Here is a 22,004-nt window from a genome sequence, read left to right on the forward strand (position 1 = left end):
TCTGTCTCTCAGGGTGGTTGCCGGTTCCCAGTGCACTGCTGCCGTCTCTCATTCGGCACCTCAATTCCCAACTTAAACAGCAGTGTTATTTCTGTCAGGTGTGGAGTGATTGCTTCTGTCTGCTGATGGGTTGCCTGGTCCAACAATTGTCTAAATTCACCCTCTGGCCTGTCTCCCAAGGGAGAGCTCTGACAAGAGCGGTGGAAGCATTGACCATCACCGCCAGGCCTTTTATGATGGTATTAATGCTTCCCTGCACAACAGCATATGTATTCTACTTGTGAGGTGGGGGCATTTTATGCTTTTATTACCCTTTTATCAGTATTAGTTCAAGTTAAGTTCTAGTTTCATCACCTGGAAGCCTACTGTGAGGCTAAATGTGGAGCCACCAGAGAGAGCAAGTGGAGAGGGGAGGCTTCTTGTCTCCTGGGTGATGATGTTATGCAGTCTCAGGACCAGGTCTCCAGCAACAGCTTCTCTCCCCTGAAGACTCAAAATGTGGTCCAGCATCTCTTGGCCTCTCATGGGTTCCTACATTTACATAGTTGGGTCTTGCTTATATGTCTACTAATACGTCTTATTTCTTTTGGGTTCCTTGGTACGCTTTTTCTGCTATTTCATTCTAATATAAATGTAATATATTTCACAAGACACCACTAAAGTAAGATAAGAGTGAAATGAGATCTTCACAACCCAGGGTAGCTTACGTAACTTTTTAAATTACCTAAAGATATGAGACATGAGCTATCATATCCTGCTCCCTACCATTCCCCCATCTCTTTCTTCTGGCTTTCCATCCACCTACCCCAGCCCAACACCTTCTGAAATCAGAAGTATCCACCCAGATTTTCCACCTCCTCTACTCACTCCAATCCATTATCTCAGCAATATCTTATAAACTACATTCTTATGAGGAGCTATGCTTAATACTGGTAAAGTAAGCAGTCCTTCAAGACCCATTAATATCCTGAGGTCACTTCATTTATTTTTCTTTTTTCTTACAGCAGAATTAGTTAGTGTTAGAGGAGAAATGGCTTATCAGAGTGGCTTTATGGTTACTCAAGGTTTATGCTACATTGTATTTCAGACTAAAAAATAACTTTAGCATTTTGTGTATATATTTACAAGTGCCTATGTTTCATGGTTTTAAGAAATTTTAACATAAATAAAATTTACATATGTGAATGCATTCCAGTTGTAGATATTTTTATCCCAAATAATTATACATATTATTCATTTTTACTGGATTTTATATCTAATTTTTCACTTTTTTATTATTTGACCAAAGCATTCAAAAGGAGTTAGTCAGCATATAGAAGAATTCCACAGGGTTTAAGTTTAAGACACTTACTACTACAATTTTCAATTAGTTCTGACAGCTCATTCTTACCATTGAGATAATATCACTTTCATCTCATTCAGTGTGTGTGATAATTATGAGTACTTAAATTTTCCACATTTATGTTATATAATTTCTGTGGTTTAAAATAAAATAGGCTGTAAACTAGAAGATATATTGGAGATCATCTGTACATATCCCACATCTTACAGATGAAAAAGTAAGAAATTGGTCCAAAGTCATTCACAGACAGGGGTTGGACCCAAGTGTTATAACTTCACCTAGTCTTCGCCATCAGCTTCTGTTATCCATTATAAATCTCAACTTATAAATGAATTTATTATAAGCCAAATTCTGTTGCTCACATAAAAGTGGCCAACCACAAATAGTTATAACTTTCCTCCAAATAGTTATTTCCTTAGCTAAACATCAGTATAAGCAGACCAGTATTCTAAGGATAACATGATAACTTCGTTAATAACAGTAATTATAAAACCACAACTGTTCACAATCCATTAAAATGGTCTTAACATTCTATATCAATTATAGTTAAATTAGCTAAGAAGCCTGAAAGCCATTCATTAAATAAACAACAAAAGTTTTAAATATTTACTAGGCCAGCCTGGCACTGTCCTAGACAAATGTTTACACCACCATCCCTAGGCATTCCTTTTCAATTGACTTTAACACATGATATTATAAGATGATATAATAATAACATTGTTCAAGTGCTAGTAATACAAACAAAATTTATTTTTACTCAGGGACTTTTAAATTCTAATATATATGTTGAGGTATATATTTTATCCCATTAAATTTAATGCTATGATAAATCCAATCTTGATATTTCAAGATGAAAAGAATAACTGATTCTTGAGGAAAATTAAGGCTTATTAGTTGAAAATCATGGAATTAACATCTTTCCAATGCACTTGTATTTCTTCCTTCACATTTACCTTTCTCTTAAGGTACCATAGAACTATGGCATAGAAGATTTATATAAATAAAATGTTAGAAGAACTTATTTTTCTACTTAAGTAAATAATTAAACATTATGACATGCAAGCTCATTATGACATGAACAAATGAGGATACCACAGATTTCCTTCTGTTTTATAACAATTCACAATTGCACAAGTCACTGAATGCATTTTTGAACACAAACTAAGTATTTTGCATCACAGAAATATCCTTTCAAAGAAAATAAAATTATTTTTAAAAATTAATTCTCTGTTCCTCAAACTAATAAGTGGTTTATGGTGACTATTTACTGAGTACTCTATTAGTGTTCATAATGAGTTTTGCTAGCAGATACATTCACATTTCAATGTGAATAATACCATTTATATTTTGCTTAACTTATGAGCATTTTGAACTTAGGATATGAAGAATATATTTTCAAACTAACTTGTGTCATCAGTTCAACTATATTAGTAAACTTGCCCTGTTCCAGGAGGTTTTTAGGAACACAGTCCAGCTATCCAAATTTAGAGAAATTAAAAGATGAGATTTAATTTTTTTCCAAAAAGTAAAAGGAAACATAAAGCACGGCACTTGCTTTTCCAAGATTGTTATGGTTCATTAGTAGTGCTATAAATAAAAGACATTACTTACTGTAATTGTTCTTCATCTCTTGAGTGCCTTTGACTTTGCCTCGTTTATCAATTCTCAGATACCACTGTGTTCGACAGAAGAGTCTTCTCACTCTTATATCCCCTCCTTCCATGTAATCATAACTTCTTGTATGTCGCTCAGGGCTGGAACAGTTCACATTTGCAGCCATTTGCTCTGGAGTCATGTCATTGCAAGCTAAAGATATAGTGCCCACTAGACAGATAATGTGGAAGCAGGAACTGTAGAGCAAAGTTGGCAGGATCCATGTCAGTATCCATTTGCGCATTATAGTGTAGTGCTCCGGGTGTTCATGAATAACATAATGAAAATTAAATCTTGAGTTGATTGTTGCTCCTAGGTCATTGACCTCTTCCTATCTGTGAACTGCAGGTTGATTTAAGAAAGAGTAGTTGCTCTTTCCAGTTTGTTAGCCTTCTCCTTCTAGTTCCTGATAACAATACAGGATTCCTCCTTTACCCTGCGGGTATATCCTTATAAAAACAGGTTGTAGGAAGCTCAGTTGCTGCGACGCTGTTTGCTACTTGATTTCTGTTTGCAATGAGAGATTAAGAATAGGGACAGGAGGAGAAAGGAAGATGAAAAATTGAATGTCTAACTCTCAGTGGGTAAATAGTATTATAACATACAGTGCAGTGTACACTGTGGAGGTACATTTAAAACAGCCTTCATAGGATGTCAACATCTTTACCATTCTATATGTAAATTTATAAAAGTTATGCATTGGTAGAGATAAAGCAAAATATGATTGTACCAATCATTCCAGTTCTATTTGATAAGAAACATCATGCTATTAGAGCTATTGGTTTAAATTCAGTTCTAAGAGTACTCTTAACAAAGTAAAAATGCTCTCCCTAGATTTCTTTGTTATATGCTTTTACGTTTTGGTTAATCAGTTATTTTCTCCTGAGCTGCCCACACTTCTCAAGTTAAATGTCAGAATTGCTCTGGAGAGCTTCAACCTTCTCTTTCTGTAAGTTCTACAGTGAAATTACTATAGATAATTATATGGCTTGAAAATCTGGTAACTTTACTTTTCTCCTCAGTACTAAAACCAGAGAAAGAGATAAACTACTAGAAAACATTCAGCATTATTCTTAAAGACAAATAACAGTAACTTACTTGTTCTGTTGATAACAGCTGGATACACAAGAATTCCATGTCTGTTGTCTGCCTTCTGCAACTTGAGCCTCTCTACTGTAGCTACAAACTACTTCTCAGCTGAGAAATTCTCCAGCAGAATCATAATTGTTTCCATAAATCAACAGGCAAGAGGATTTTCTCTGTGTGTGAGTGCGTGTATGCTTGTGTGTATGTGTGTGGAGCCTTTTATTCAGGGCTTTTCGATAAATACCTTTGCTGACCTCATTGGAAGCAATTAAAACTTAACCAGTGAGCTGTTAGTTGAATACAACAGCGAGAATAAAGGAGACTTGTATAATATTCATTCAATGGTCATGAGAGGGAGCTATGAACATGGTTTATGCTTAAATCTACAAGTGGGTATCTCCTTAGTAGAAACAGCTCTCCGAGTCTGAAGCAGTTAGAAGGGAAAAGGGAAGTTTTTGTACCATCTTTACAACATAGCAGTAGTATATAAATTGAAAAATATTCCTTTGAACATATATAAGGGACTTTTTAATAGTTAGAAAAATTTTTCCATAGCTCTATGATGCATGTATTTCTATTACTCTCTGGTACTCAGAATGTTAGAATAAAACTACTAATCCGTATTTACTCACATCTTCGTGTCCTAAAGCACAATATTACAGAGGCAAGGGTATATATCCCTTCATACAGAAATATTTCACCATTTTATACGCATATAATTTGTATGTCTTATATTTCTAGACTGAAAATGAGAAGACCTGGGTTCTTATTTGAGCTGGGCCTCTAATTACAAATATGACCTTGGACAAGTCACTTAACATTCCTGAGTCTCAGCTGCTACATTTGTTAAATTAGTTTAAGTGATAATATGGTGCCTTATAGTTTTAAAATTCTGAGACTTATAACTTTAACTACTGTATAAGGAAAAGGATAAACAATTTTTAATTCTGATTTTTAAAAATTAAAAATAAAGAAAATGGTTTTACATTGATTATCAGTATTTGACTCTTGCCTCATAAGACCATTATCACAATAAATAAATGTTAATTTATAGATGGAATTATAAGAGTTATAGCTAATGTAAATAAGAAAGCTATTTTACTTTCCAGCATGAAATGTTCTCCCCTTTACTTCCTGTTCTAGCATATATATAATTGTTTTCTGGTGTTTTATTAGATATTTGTCACAGAATAATTGCATTGGTAATCTAAATCAATATTTAAGAATGTTTATTAAAATTCTCTTTCCCATTTTAAGACACACACACACACACACACACACACACACACACACACACACACTGCATTTGAAATGTACTACTTTACCACCAGGTGGTGCATGTAGACCAAATAGGATAAGGAAACAGTCCTTTCAATTGGATTATGTGATTTCCCTTTGTGTATATGCTTTTAAGGAACAGAATTAAGAGCATAGAATAGTTTAAATGTACCCAAGTCCTACTGTAGAAGCACCAGATATTGAAATTAAGTGTATCAGGGCAGAGGAGTTTGGGCCCTTCTATAGTTGAAAGCTAGATTGCTGCAAAAATATCCTATCATGCATTTCTCTAAAAGAAGAAAGAGAAGAAGGGAAGAAAGTGTGATGCTACTGTGTTCTGAATCATACCCCCATTAGTTTTATAGGCAACGATAATGAACAGGATTAGAACTTCCAGGACCTGGATATTCCCTCTAAAGAAATGAAAATTATTGTCAGTTCACATGTAAAGGTATTCAAGAGCTTCTAAATCAGTTCCACACTGACCCTACAAATTTTAAATTAAGAAACCAATAGATTAGAAGTCAAATTTTTCTAATTAAACACTTAAGACTTAAATAAAAGAAATGGATAGTATGTTGGTAAAGAGTGCTTGGTTCCTTCTGAAAATCTGCTATGTAGGGTTAATTATAAATTTGGAAGCAAAATAAGTATGAGATTGTGATCCACGCACTTTAAGTTCATTAGATGCCATTGTACTCTGTGATTTGAAAATATAATTCCAGTAATATTAATGAAGGAATTAATATCAACAAGGAAACTATATTTAAATCATTTGATTATCAATTTCCTTAATGGAGAATAATTAATTCAAGATGGGCCCACAACCTGCTTCACTAGCACGAAGTCTGTAATAAAGAACCTCATTTATGTCCTTATTATTCTTATACTTCAAGAGGGATTCTCCAGAAACCAAGAGTAACATATGTTATGTATAGATGGGTTAACCCTCTATGTTTTTAAAATTCTTAATAGTAATAATGTTGACAAATATTTATTGCTCTTGTTTTAATGTATATATAGTGATAGGCTAAACACAGAAATATTTTGAAGTAATGTCTCTTTTATTGTTTCCATATTGAGTTAACTCAGTTTTTAATTGGAAAGACTTCTTTAAATTTGTAAAATAAAGGATTCTTGCATCTATTCTAAAAAATTGACTTTAAAAATAAATATGCTTAAAAATAAAAATAACATTAGGAAGTAAAGATTATCACCTAGGGTTCTTCAAAAGGAAACAGTGCCTAACATTTGTCTAGTTTGATTTAGGGGTATGACATATAAAAAGAGTACGAGAATCTAATTCAGTGACTGTAATGAAAATATAGGCAGTTGTTAAAGTAATAACCAACCACCTAGTTTTGCTTGAGCAACCTTTGTTATATCCCTATTTCATGGAGAGATAAATAATAGAAAATTGCTTTTGTTTAATTTTGCATTTCAATAATGAATTTTAAATGTATGCCACATGCATAGTGATGTATAATATAATTGATACACAAGCACATCATTAAATATTTTCATTACTTTTATTCTTACATCCTATCCTATTCTTCATCCTCCTACTTCCAATCCTGCCAGAAGCCAATTCCAGCATGTCATAATTGCAAGAGTTTCATCAAAAGGTTGATGGAACTTGGGGACTCAGCAAGGGCTGAATCATCTGGGAATGGCTGATGGCATTTCCCAAAACCTGAAAGGGATGCATAAATTGATTGCTTGCTGCCAGACAGCTAAGGTCATCTCAATCTACATGTTATTGCCTCCTACTGGCCAAACACCTGAACAGTAGGCAAATTCTTCCATTCTGACAATGGACTGTGTATATGAAACCCTACCCTTTGAAGTGTATATCTCCACCTCACCTTAGGACAGATTGTGTTAATAAAAAGCAAGGGGTCCTGATATGAGGAGATCTTAGTTACTTTAGCTAGGCTCCTCTGACCCCCAAATGCCTTTCAAAATTATGTTTCGTCTCTGGACTCTTTATTAAGTTACACACAGCCCTTGTCCAGATTGCTGAACCCTTCTAGATGCTGGAACAAGAACCCCAGCACAATCTTTTCCCCAAAATGTAGGTAATCATTTTTATTAGTTTCTTGAGTATCTTTCCAGAGTTTCCTATGCATATGCAGATAAATTAAATACATGTATATGTATATATTACTTTACTTTTTCTCTTTTTATACAAAAGGCAACACACCATACACAATGTTCTGCATTTTGCATTTTTTTTACTAAGCAAAAATGGAAAATCTTCTCATCTCAGTATTTAGGAAATTTCTTTACTTTTTAACAGCTGCATAGTACTCCATTGAATGGATATATCATGGTATGTTTTACTAGTCTACAAGTGATGAACATTTAATTTTTCCAGTCTTTCTCTATTACCAAAAAAAAAGATGCTGCAAAGAAAAAAGTTATAAATCTGTCATTTTTTACTCTGCAAATGTATCCGTGGGATCCATTTCTGGAATTTCTCTGGGTCAAATGATATTTAAATATTGCCAATTTACCCTCCAGGAAGTTGTATTCATTTTACTGTCGCACTAATCTGACAGATTAAATGTTATTTTATTGTAGTTTTCCCTTGCATTTCTCATTTTATGAGAGAAAGTGACCATCATGGACAAGTAGTATAAAGGAAAGGTGTGAGTGTCTACAATAGGTGGCAGGGGGGAAACATTTCCTACAATAATACCAGGAGAGCTGCAATTTGATGGGTGACTTGGAGTTAACCAAATGAGGTACCTGTCAATATACAGATCATGTGTTGAAAGTGAGCATGTCTTTTTCAACAACGAAGCACTGGTGTGGCTTTAGTAGAGAGAATGAGAGGGACTGTGGTGCATGATGAGGCCAGAGAGGCAGACAGTGTGTGATGGACTAGGTCAAGGAGTTTGATTTGTGTCCTAACAGCAGTAGGAAGCCACTGTAGTGTGTTAAGAGTGACATGAGCAGAATTGCACTTCTTGCCTCTATTGTGGCACAAACTTATTGAATTCCTATTAGCAGAATAGGCTTAGGAAATATTAAATTGTGCTCATTTATCCTATTCATTCTGTTCTTCATATTTTCAAAAAGATAGCCAAACTTTGTGTTTGGAAAGGAAAAATGGGGGAGAAAAAAGCCATATCTACTCCATGACTTAGTTTATGTAAAGCCTAAATCTGTTTCAAAGGGTTTTTGCTGAGTCCTCTGAAAAGAAGGGAAGTATAAAAGTGCGTTTGATAGGCAGCTCAGGGAAGGTAGAGCCCATAGACCACGAAACTTAGAGAAAAAAGTCTACTTGGGGAGTCAAGCTCCTATGTTTCTGGTTATGCTGCAGCACAAAGCAGAAGCAGAAAAGCTTGAGAGAGTAAGAACTGCCTCATGTCTCAAGAAAGATGGGCCCATAAACAACCCTCATAAAGCTTTCCCATGTTTCAAAAGAAATAGGGAAGCAGCAGGGAGCCCAGATCTGGAGGAACTGCGTGAGCAGAGTCAATGAACACCCCCAGAAGTAACCAAAGCAGACAAATGGCTCAGCAACCAGAGGCCCTTGCCTTGGCCCTAAATCAAACCCTTGAACCCTGGCCCATCTTGAAGCAGGACAAGGAAACCCAAGAATAATTGAGGTTAAGTTTTCCACAACTGGGGGTGGGGAAGGGGGGTGAAATTCTCAAAGTTGAAGCTAGGTTGATTTACTAGTATAAACATAAATTTATATGTAATTTCTTATATATTTGAGAGCGTGGTCCAAGGTTTATTTCCACTACATTCCCATAGCTGTCTTCACACTGCAAATTTATCTTCATCCCTTCTGTCAATTCCTTTCCATGAATTTAGCCTCAACTTTGGATCATTTCATACAACCAATAGTACTTACTTCCTTGATTCATCCACTAAACAAATATTTATCAAATAACTACTTGGTGCCATATGACGTCCTCAACTTTTGGAAGTGCAATGGTGAATATTCTGGAAGTGATGTCTATCCTTACAGAGTATGCATTCCTAACAACGCATAGATCTGTGATGTGAGTAGGGAGTTGGGGTAGGGTCGTCCTCAACTTTTGGAAGTACAATGGTGCATAGATCTGTGATGTGAGTAGGGAGTTGGGGTAGGGGAGATATTAGCATTCAAAGAAGGTGTTCAATGAGATAGGAGATAGAAAGATAAATGGGTAGAGGCACCTACTTTAAATAAGGAATGGCTTGGTGTGTTCCAAGAACTGAAAGAAGATCAATGTGAATGAAGTACATGAGCAATGGGGAGAACAGTGAAAGATAAAGGCAACTGAAAAAACAGGCAGGGAACAGATCATCAAGAATTTTGAAGGTCATGGCAACAGGAGTTTGGGTTTATTCTAAGTGGAATAGGAAGTTGGAGTACAGGCGGGTCTACTCCAAATCTGATAGACCTGGTCAAAGACAGTAGTTTAAACTCTGAAGTAAAATTCCAAAAGTAATTGAGCAAGCCTGTGGGCCCTATAAATCCTCAGTTATATAAACTTTGTGCTTACTATTGGCATTATGCCCTAACATTTTAAAACTAACTGTATATAAGATACGAAGTCTGAGTCATATGCTCAAAATTGTGGTGTGCCAGTGACTCAACTATATAAATATCTCAGTTTACAAATGTAATTGACTCTTTGTGTCTCTGAGTCTCTAAAATTTTCTTTCATTTAATTTTATATTTATAAAAAGTTATCTGAAATGCTAATCTAAAATTAAAGTTCTTCAAATTATATTATTAACTTAGTGAATTACTGAGCAACTTTAGACCTGCAGCAAGATGTCATCAGAGTATTTTTTTCAATTTGGAAATTACTATATAGTGAAGTTATGTATAATTCATTCTTTATTGCCTTGATTCCCTTTAAATTAATGCTTAACTTTAGCAAAGAATCAGTCTCTTTGATTAAGTGCTACACGTGAGTAACTGGTTTTGACAGCCTAGTAGCACTCTGTAACAGTTGAAAAGTGTTCTAATGGGAGTGGAGAGAGTTTGGTTCTACCCTAGGAGAATATTATGAAAAACAACAGAGACCCTGTGTAATTAAGGTTATTATATTCTTTGCTTTAAATTGTCATTCTTTGGTTCCACATTCATTGTCTACATAGCATAGCAGCAAATGAGGGATAAAACTAGCAACAACAAATTTTTTAATGTTTCATGGATGTCAATGTGTTAATAACAAAATTGGTTTAATTTTTAATTCATTAGCTTTACAACCATGACTTTTCAGCACCAGATAAACTTTTCAAAAGTGAGAGGAAGCAGAATAAGGATAGTTATGATAGTAAAGATGGAGAAGAAAGTTATGGGGTCCTACATCTTTAGTATAAAGATACACCCACAAAAAGCCAGGTCTGGTAAAATATAGATTTCTGTAAAACCAGTGGCTAACAAAATCATTCATAGGTAAGAGAAAAGACAGTCACACTTCTCCATAGGCTTTTCTTCAAACTAAAATATTACTCATATTTTTCCTCAGTGATGTTTAATTTTAATTCAGTCATAGTGAATCTTCCTTAATTCTCTAATTGATTTCAAAAATCATCACTTCTACCACAACAACTTTTCCCACACCTGTTTCTTCCTATAAGTTTTCCCTTCACATTCTAAGTCAACTGTTATCTCTCATGTCAACTCTATTCCTAATCCATCTCCTCATCTGCAGCTCCTCTCTTTAAACTCCAGTCCATTTTATGTGCTGCTACCAGGTTAATCTTCCTAAAGCACAACTGTAATCATATTATTTTTCTGCTCAGTAACATTCCCTGAATAAAACTCTAGCCTTCTTTTTCTAATATAGAAACCCCTGGATCCAACATCTTCCGCGATCCTTTAGCCATAAATGGGTTGCAAAGTTGTCAAAATATAGGTGAATGAATACTTTACAGTCAACTCTTGTGACACTGAAAAGTCTCTTAAATAACAATATAAGCATTTTTACAAAGAAATCAATACTTAGTATGCTCTCTGATTATTTTACCTAAAAGAAGGTCATTTCTATATTTTATATTTCCTTAGGGAAATATGCTAATAGAGGAATGTTGTAGTAGAGTCGTTCCTATCAGCATAAAATACCATAGTAGATCATACAACAAAAAAATATGTCAAAAACTAAAATTTTGTTTATCTAATGCCAAGAAAAATTGGTTAATTTGGAAGGAAAAAAGACAATCATATCGGTCTTTGATGGTGGCCAAGAGAACAATAAAACAAGACTGATTTCTTTCTAATAGAATGATTTGGCTGCACATGAGTAGAGTTTTTATTTCCTAGCCTAAGTGGCTTGGAAGATAGAAGTATTGTATCACCAGTTTAGAAAGTTGCTGAATTAGTAAAAATCCTAAATTATAGTTCATTTTAAAAGAAATACTGTTTATTAATGTCGTGCTATATGTGTAATAAATCAAACTGTCTCTGGCTTAATTGAATCAATAAGAAAAATATGGAACTAGCTTATCAGCTACTCTGCAAATGTGGATGTGAAAGTACTGAAAGATGTTTGAAAATTGTTTTCTCTCTTAACTGTTTTTAAATCTCTCATGACAACCGATTTATTCTATTAATTTGTACTATCTTGAAAATATCTGTAAAGCAAAAGATAAATTTCAATCCAAACTCAATGTCAATGGTAAAAAGGGACTTCAAATAAATGAAGTTTTACCATATTTTAAAACAGGCAAGTTTATTAAAAAAATTCATTTTATTATTTTTGCCTTGGATAAATAAAAGTAAAGAGAGTAATTCTAGTTCTTAGTAACTAAAAGAGTGATTAAATACTAATTTCAAAATGGCCATTAAATTATTTATGATGTACTCCTCCCTCCCCTTAAGTGCCTTCTTTATGCCTTCCATTCCATTTGATTCCACTCAGGATGTTGATATATTGTGGTAGGAAATATACTTTCATTTCTAATATAATCAAATATAAAACCAAGAAGGAAACTCAAAAACATCATTAAATACATTATTGTTCTTTTTGTCCCTCAAATTATGTGGAAAAAAAGAGATGAAAAATAAAAAATTTCTGGATTATTTTACCACACCCAGAACATGTCATATTTTACATTTAAAAGGGGATTTTTTTTTCTTTTAACAATGTTGCCCATATAATAAGTACTGAGAGACCATCTTGTCCCTGTTCCTTACTTTCTTGGTTTACAGGTAAAATTAAATTATGCTAATTCCGTGGTGACACCAAATACTTACAAATATTTAGGAACTGGTTTTGTTTGGTCTTGAATTCTGAAAATGTTATCTTATTCTATTGATCCTGCATCCCCTTTTCTCCTCTACTTTGTTTTTAACCCCCTCCCACCACATACATTCACACACATATGCACATGCACACATGCTTTTTTTGTCATGCCCATGCTTCAAGTTTCTAGAAACTGCCTTAGGTCATATTTATATTAATTTTCTACTTGTTTATCTTTTTTTCAGTCTAGTCTTAAAAAACACATCTGGTTTCTATTCTAATCAGTATTCCTCTGAGAATAACTTCATATTATAGAAGACAAACAATCCTCAATAACCCATAATGATGCAACCTCTAGTAATTTTAAACTTTTATTCAATAATTTTTTAAAAATATATATTTTTATTGGAGAGGATGTGGAGAAAAAGGAACACTCGTGCACTGCTGGTGGGAATGCAGACTGGTGCAGCCACTATGGAAGACAGTATGGAGTTTCCTCAAAAAACAAAACATGGAACTCCCATTTGACCCTGTGATCCCACTTCTAGGAATATATCCCAAGAAACCAGAAACAACAATCAGAAAGGATGGAATCAAGCCTGCAACCCGGGCATGTGCCCTTGACTAGAATCAAACCTGGGGCCCTCAGTCCGCAGGCTGAGGCTCTATCCACTGAGCCAAACCAGCGAGGGCTTATTCAATAACTAGAGGCCTGCTGCATGAATTTGTGCACCAGTGAGGCCCCTTGGCCTGGCCTGTGGGATCAGGCTGAAACCGGCTCTCCAACATCCCCTGAGGGGTCCTGGATTGCAAGAGGATGCAGGCCAGGCCAAGGAACCCCACCGATGCACAATCGGGGCCAGAGAGGGACATGGGAGGTTGGCCAGCCGGGGAGGGACTGCGGGAGGGCTCCAGGGCATGTCCAGCCTATCTCATTCAGTCCCAATCCGCCAACCCCAGCAACAAGCTAACCTGCCGGTTGGAGCCTCTGCCCCCTGGTGGTCAGTGCACATGATAGTGAGCGGTTGAGCAGCCTTAGCATATCATTAGCATATTACGCTTTCATTGGTTGAATGACCGACCAGAGACTTAGCATTTTAGGCTTTTATTATATAGGATTTTAAAAGAGCTACTCATGTAGTCTAACTTGGCAGGCTTTTTTTTTTAGATAAAGTTTATGTCTGAGTAATCAGTTAAAGCAAATTGATATTTGGAAACCTATGTTTTCAGAAAGAGAAATCTTGGAAACTAAAAGTAGAAAACGATTCACTATTCTCATTAGCAATTCATTTTTCAGAGTTCACACGTGAAATGACATCTGCAAAGTGTTAGGAAATTAAGAAGCTAGCAAAACCTATGTACTGAAAAACAAAGACAAAAAAAATTGGAGCCACTAAAAAACAGCAAATACATATTAAGAGATTACTGACAACTCCTTACAAAAGCTGTGTACTGTAGGAGAGGATATAGTGTTTAGATATAATATGAAACAATGGCCTGGGAAGAGTTTTCAGCATTCAGATGGTATATTTGCAGTCAGACAAACCTGGATTTGAATTACTGTTATCCTTAATAATTGTGTGTAGGCAGGTTACTTCACATCTTTGAGTCTGTCATATGTAAAAAAAAAAAAATTAATGATACCTATCTACCTTATAGGTTGTTGTAAGAATAAAATAAGAGAACTCCTGCTGGTAAGTGCCTCAGAGTAGGGGCTCAATAATGCATACTCTAGTGCAGGGGTCCTCAAACTGCGGCCCGCCGAACACATTTATTTGGCCACCAGTTGTTTTTGCCGCCGCTGCCTGTTGCTTAGCAGCCGACTAGTTTTTTTTTAAACTATAGTCCGGCCCTCCAACGGTCTGAGGGACAGTGAACTGGCCCCCTGTTTAAAAAGTTTGAGGACCCCTGCTCTAGTGTATTTTCTTTGAAGAAGGCTAAATGGCTGGAGACTGGATGCCAAAAATAAATAGGGTGATTTAAAGGCTCTGAATTGAGCTTTCAAAGAGGAAGATGATTAGCTAATTATAGTGGCAGCACTGTAGGTGAGACTGAGTGGGAACCTCCTACGGGCAGGGAAGGTTAAAAGAAACCAAGAGCAAAGTAATGTTTAGAGCCTGGATGAGCCTCATAAACAGAAAAGGCATAGATGAATATAATAATAAACAGAAAGAGACTAATTTATCAAATACTTACATAGTGGTACATGCTAGGCAATTTTCTAAGTGTTTTATAAAATTATGACATATTCTAATTAAGTTGGTACTATTGTATCCTCATTTTGCAAATGATGAAACTAGTTTTAGGAATGATTTGCCAGAACAGAAGGAGAAGTAGAACAAAACTTGAGATAATTTCAGACCTCTCCAGCAGATCCTGCAGAAAAATTAGAGGCGATGGTCCTGTCCAAGAGGAAAATTATAATGACAATTTAAACTATTCTAAAATTTATATGTATTTAATATATATCATTTCATTAAAAACCTAGTAAGAGCTAGCAAGTAATTAATGGATAACTATTCTTTTATCCTCACTTTCTAGATGAAGAAAGAAGGCATAAAAGAGCTTAAGTAACTTTTCCAAGGTGTAATAAAGTTTGTAATAAATTGGAACAGTTAATATGGAGCCTGAGCTCTTAATCACTATTGTCTTCAATAATGGATATATTTTCATAATGAGGGTGTCCCTAACCTCCCTCACTTCTCAGTATGCAGCACCTTAGAGTGAAGTATGCAGGTTGGTAGAGCTGGTTCACATGCAGAAAATATACCAGAAAGCCCTCCAATCCTGGAGAGAAACTTGCTGAGAACAAAACACCTCCCCAGCTCCAGAAGAAATTCATTTCAGTTACCTATAATAGTAATACTAATCCTGAATTCATATATATGAACTGAAAATGACAAACATTTGGAGAAAACATGAGCAGGATCAAGGTGAAGGCACCAGAAAATTGACCCATGAGGAAAAGATAATCCAGCAAATGCAAAACGTTTATTTCAAAGTCTAACTAGAATTTTTATACTCATTCAACAAATACCACTGAATACCTACTATGAGTCAGACTCTGATTTGTGGTGCTAAATGCCATGATAATAACCCACCCCATTTTTAAAAAAATGAGAGCTACCCCCGGGAGCCTATTTGAAATTATGTTGCATTGTAAAAAACCACAATCACAGGAAATGGTGCAGAAAAAAGTAATTCAAATAGTTCTTAGAAATAAAAAATATGTTGCCTGAGTATTTACTTAGCAGAATGCTTAGGTAATAGACTGAACATGGCTAAAGGACAAATTAATGATTTGGAATATCACAGCACTCAAAAGTAGAACAAAAATACAGAGACAGAATATAGAAAAATGTTAAATGCTATAGAAGATTAATTCAGATAGTTCATTCTTCATTGCAAAAAGAGTTCCAGAAGAGAATATGAGGGAAAGAGAAGAGAGCAAAGAACACTTAACAAGTTGAATAAAAATCCAAGCCTTAAGATTGAAATGACCCACCAAGGGCCAAGTAGAACAAGTAAAGACCCACAACTTGGTGAAACCTCTACTAGTAAACTCAAACAATTAAAATTCTGAAAGTTTAAAAATTAAAGTTTTACAAATTGCTTATAAAGGGACTAGAATGAGACTGTCATCAGATATCTCATTAGGGAGCACTTGGTGCTAGAAGAAAATGCCGAAATATCTACAAAGGTCTGAGCAAAATTGCATTAACCCAAAATATGTACCAGTCAAACTATCATTCACTCACAAGTTTAAATAAAAGTATCTTCACACAAACAAGAACTTCAAAGGTCAATTGGCTATAGACCCTTTGAAAAAAGAATTATGGCAGCAAAACAAAAATTTTCTAAGAGGAAATATGGGATAGAAAAAAATCAATAATGAAATACTACTCAACGAAAACAAGACCCAATTACTGATATGTAGAACATATGTATGAATCTCTAATCATTATGCTAAGTGAAAGAAGCCATACCCAAAAGGCTACATACATAGAAAAGACAAAACTATAGGTACAGTAAACAAATCTGTGGTTACCGGGGCCTGGGGCAAGTGCTAACTACAAAGGGCACAAAAGGATTATTTGGGTGATAAAGCTGTTCTATATATTGATTGTGGAGTGGTTACACCACCATATGCTTTTGTCAGAATTCATAGAACTGTGCACCAAAAAGAATAAAAAAGTAGATTATGTAAATTATGCCTCATAAATAAATAATTACATGCACAGATACACACATAAATTAGTGCTAATGGTAGTGAACAATGAAGACTAAAAAACTGGTTAGATATATATTTAAGTCTCAATCTTAAAAATTTTTAAAACAATCTTGAATTAAAATCCCAAATTATTACAACATTGAAGGTGTTGGGAAGGAGAAGTTTAGGAAGATGAAAAATAAGTTTGTTGAGATTATTACTTTATTTGGGGGGGAAATAGATATATTAATATATTCTAGATGTTGATAAAAATTAGCTAAATATTTTAGATCAACCCCTAGAAGAATAGAAATGGAATTCATAACTTCCAAAGTAGATGACAAAAAGAGTAATTAGAAAGCAATCTAATTAGAAAGTAAAATAGATGGCTTTTTAGTAGCTGGGTGGTTCAGTCAGGTGGAGCGTTGTCCCATACACCAAAAGGTTGTGATTTAGCACTAGCTGGTTTGGCTCAGTGAATAGAGCGTCAGCCTGCGGACTGAAGGGTCCTGGGTTCGATTCTGGTCAAGGACACGTGCCCGGGTTGCGGGCTGAATCCCCAGTGGGGCCATGCAGGAGGAAGCCGATTGATGATTCTCTCTCATCATTGATGTTTCTATCTCTCTCTCCCTCTCCCTTCCTCTCTGAGATCAATAAAAATATTTTAAAAATAAAATTAAAAAATTGTGATTTGATTCCCAGTCAGAGTGTATATCTAGTTTGTGTGTTCAATTCCTGGTTGTAGCACATACAGAAGGCGAGCAATTGATGTTTCTTTCTCACATTGATGTCTCTCTCTCTCCCTCTCTCTCTAAAAATCAATAAAGACATATCCTTGGGTGAGGATTTTTTTAAAAAGGAAAATAGGAAAGACCAAAAAGTTTTGATGGAAAAATAATTTCAAACAGATTAGTCATCATCTATATATATATAAAAGCGTAAGCAACCAGCCAACAAGCCAGTAGCTATGACTGAGCAATGATCATCAGGGGGCAGATGCTCAACGCAGGAGCTGCCAAGCTACAGGAACTTTGCAGAGTGCCCTCTCCCACTCTGGGACCCCTCGGGGAATGTTGGAGAGCTGGTTTCAGCCCAATCCCTGCAGGCCAGGCCTAGGGACCCCACCTGCCAGAGGGACCCCTCTCACTCTGCAGACACCCTTTGAGCCCTGGAACTGCCCCAGGTGCAGCCAGCCAGAGAGGTATCGAGGGAGGTTGAATCCAGGGGGTGTCCAGCCCATCTCACCCAGTCCTGCCCCGCCAGCAACCTTCTAATTAATTTCCTTTCAATGTGCATAAATCTGTACACCGGGCCTCTAGTAAGAAATAAGAATGTTAACTTTTCATATTAAAAAACAAACCCTAGCCCTAGCTGGCTTGGCTCAGTGGATAGAGCGTCGGCCTGTGGACTGAAGGGTCCCAGGTTCGATTCCGGCCAAGGGCACATGCCTGGGTTGCGGGCTCAATCCCCAGTCGGGGTGTGCAGGAGGCAGCCGATCAATGATTCTCTCTCATCATTGATGTTTCTATCTCTCTCTCCTTCTCCCTTCCTCTCTGAAACCAATAAAGAAATATATTTTTTAAAAAAAGAAAACCCTAAAAATGGTTAAAATTAAACATACACATACAGAAATTAAAACTTAGCAATATGCTGTTTGTAAAAAAAGATCTCAAATTAAATGACACAATCTGATCATCTTACTAGATACCAAAAAATATAATATTTAACATGATTTAATAGTCATTCTTAATAAAAAATGAAATAAATTTAGTTTGTTGAGACTTATAGGAAAACTTCATTTATTTGATATAGGGCAACACAACACACCTGCAGAACATCAGATTTAATGTGGTACACTAAAAAGAGAGTCACTGCTTCATTCAACTTTATTACTTCAGGTTTTAGTCAATATAATAAGTGAAAAAAAATTATATGATAACACCTGTAGAACTAAAGATGATAGTAATCTCAATCTAATAATTGCTCCTACCAAGATTTTCTTTGCCTGTTACATGTCTTTTTATTTTAATAATTTTATAAGTACATTGTTCTAAACAGTTTTATTTCTAATTTCTTGTTCAAATGTGTTAAATTTGCTGTTAAAAAATTATTGGTGTTCCCTACATATCAGCCTGCCTTCCATCAGCCATCAACTGTGTCTTGGTTGAAGGGTTGCCAAAACTTGCTTTGCCCACACATGGAGGACTAGAATTAATACCCCTTGAGGGAAATTGCTTAACCAATGACTGAAGAGAGAGAGAGTTAATAAATACCAGAACTCCCCACCCCTCTCCTTGGCTGGGATAATTCTGATGCATGTGTTTTACACTTTTTCCCCAGAGTTTCTCTAGGATTATAGTGCATCTTTCATTGACTACCTTTTCTTCCCTCTCCTAGCCATGTTCCTTGCAACTCCCAATAACCTGCTTGCACTGGAATCCTTGGGACAGAGTCTGTGTCTGAAGAGCATAAACTATGCATAGACATAAATAGTAATGATCATAGATATTGAAATGCCTTTCATTTGCTTCATTTTTTAATGCTAGCAGAGTCTAAAACTTATTTTCAAAACGATTTAACAAAAGAAATGCAGAGAAAGCAAATGTGGCAAAAGGTTGAAAACCGGTGGATCTAAATAAAAGTCGTAGAGATATTCTATTGTGAGAGTTTTGTATATCTTAAGTTTCAAACTTTTCAAGACAAAAAGTTGGAGAACATGCTGAATGACTTCTAGTTTGAAGATGGCAGCATCAAGTCAGCATTTCCCTTCCCTTCATGGAAAGCATCCAAAAACAAGAAAAATAAACAGCACAAATTCCTTTGAAATTCCACTTCCAATGGTGAAATTAGGAGATAAACAAAATTCAATATCACAAAACAGGTCAAAGGACTTCCCAAAATGAGAAAAAAATGAGGGAGGAGGGAAGGAACAGGGAAAACAAGTGGCAGTTGAAGGACATTCTCCAGAAAATTGATATCCTGGAGTAGAAGAAAATTATAACTAGAAATTTGCCACACATTTTAAAACTTAATGATACACTTTTATGAATGAAAAGCACAAGCATAAAGGCAAAAGCTTAGTGTAGAGATTGAAAAGATGTGAGAAAGAAAGCCATCAACAGACATGAAGGTGACATTGGAAGGAGCCCAACAGTGAATAAGACACTAATTAAAAGATAGTAAAATTTTTTGAAGGGGGAATATGAGTAAAATGGATATCAAGAAAAAGTTTTAAATGATAGTTAAGACAGTCAAAGAAACTCTACAACATTGAAGGCCCCAAAGAAGCAAACCAAAATAATAGAAAGAAACAATTATTTTAAATATAAATTATTTTTAAATATAATTAAAAAATAATTTTCACAATTAAACTTCTCCAGACTTTTATTTGTAGAGTTTAATGTGCAATTAGGTTTGACAGAAATTGTAAATAACGCTGCAATTAATAATAGGGGTGCAAATATTCTTTCAAATTAATGTTTTAGGTCTCTTTGGATAGATTCCCAGAAATTGATTCAGAGTTATAAGGCAATTCCATTTTTAATTTTTGAAGAAACTCATACAGTTTTCCACAGTGGCTGCATCAGCCTGCATTCCCACCAACTATGCACTAGGGTTCCCTTTTCTCCACATCCCCATCAGCACTTGTTTGTTGATTTATTGATGCTAGCCATTCTGACAGGTGTGAGGTGATATCTCATTGATGATTAGTGACATTGAGCATCTTTTCATATGTCTATTGGCCGTCTTTATGTCCTCTTTGGAGAAATGTCTTTTAAGGTCTTTTGCCCATTTTTTAATTGCATTGTTTGTTTTTCGTGCTGAGTTGTATAAGTTCTTTATAAATTTTAGATATTAACCCCTTATCAGATTTATCATTGGCAAATATGTTCTCCCATTCAGTAGGTTGTCTTTTCATTTTGTTGATGGTTTTCTTTGCTGTGCAAAAAAAACTTTTTAGATTAATGTAGTCCTATTTGTTTATTTTTTCTTTTGTTTCCCTTGACCAAGGAGTTATATCGAAAAAAAAATATTGCTATGAGAAATGTCTGAGATTTTACTGCCTGTGTTTTCTTCTAGGACTTTTATGGTTTCAAGTCTTATATTTAAGTCTTTAACCCAGTTTGAATTTATTCCTGTGTATGGTGTAAGAAGTTGGTCTAGTTTCAGTTTTTTTGCATGTATCTGTCCAATTTTCCCAACACCATTTATTGAATACACTGTCTTTACTGCATTGTATGTTCTTGCCACCTCTGTCAAATATTAATTGACCATAAAGGCATGAGTTTATTTCTGAGCTCTCTATTCTGTTGCATTGATCTGTATGTCTATTTTCATGCCAGGATCATGCTGTTTTCACTATGACTTTGTAGTATATTTTGATATCAGGTGTTATGATTCCTCCAACTTTGTTCTTGTTTCATAAAGATTTCTGTGGCTATTCATGTTTTCCTGTAGTTCCAGATAAATTTTTGAATTATTTGTTCTGGTTTTGTGAAATATGCCATTGGTATCTTGATAGGAATTGCATTGAATCTATAGATTACTTCAGGTAGTATGGACATTTTAACAATGTTAATTGTTCTTATCCATGAGCAGAGTATATGCTTCCATTTATCTGAATCTTCAATTTCTTTCTTCAGTGTCTTATAATTTCCTGAGAACAGGTCTTTCACTTCCTTGGTTAAATTTATTCCTAGGTATATTTTTATGCATTTGTAAATGAGATTGTTTTCTTAGTTTCACTTTCTGATAGTTCATTATTGGTATAAAAATGCAACCAATTGCTGGATATTTATTTTGTATCCTACTACTTCACTGAATTTACTTATCAGTTCTAGTAGTTTTGGGTGAACTCTTTAGGGTTTTCCATACACAGTATAATGTCATCTGCAAATAATAGCTGTTTTACTTCTTCCTTTCCAATTTTGTTGCCTTTTATTTCTTTTTCTTGTCTGATTGCTGTAGCTAGGATTTCTAGTGCTATGTCAAGTAACAGTGGTGAAAGCAGACGAATCTGTCTTATTCCTGATCTTAAGAAAAATGCTTTTAGTTTTTCCCCATTGATTATGATGTTAACTGTGCATTTGTCATATATGTCCTATATTATGTTGAAATATGTTCCTTCTATTCCCATTTTGCCAAAAGTTTTTATCATGAATGGGTGCTGTGTTTTATCAAAAGCTTTATCTACATCTATTGATATGAATATGATTTTTTAATGTGGAGTAGCACA

General features: G+C 35.1%; 2 protein-coding genes across 2 annotated transcripts in view; one reads left to right on the forward strand and one right to left on the reverse strand.

Annotated features, from left to right (window-relative positions):
- FGF7 (fibroblast growth factor 7) overlaps nt 1-4,350 on the reverse strand; it is a 65,934-nt gene extending 61,584 nt beyond the window's left edge. Inside the window, exons 1-2 of the mRNA XM_005863961.2 lie at nt 4,094-4,350; nt 2,954-3,502 (exon numbers count right to left, since the gene is read on the reverse strand). Of these exons, the coding sequence (XP_005864023.1) occupies nt 2,954-3,239 (286 nt within the window). The 5' untranslated portion in view covers nt 3,240-3,502; nt 4,094-4,350. The remainder of the gene's footprint in view (nt 1-2,953; nt 3,503-4,093) is intronic.
- FAM227B (family with sequence similarity 227, member B) overlaps nt 1-22,004 on the forward strand; it is a 201,768-nt gene that overhangs the window by 135,170 nt on the left and 44,594 nt on the right. The window lies entirely within an intron of this gene.

This window comes from Myotis brandtii, unplaced genomic scaffold, assembly GCF_000412655.1.
Source record: "Myotis brandtii unplaced genomic scaffold, ASM41265v1 scaffold182, whole genome shotgun sequence".
NCBI lineage: Eukaryota > Metazoa > Chordata > Mammalia > Chiroptera > Vespertilionidae > Myotis > Myotis brandtii.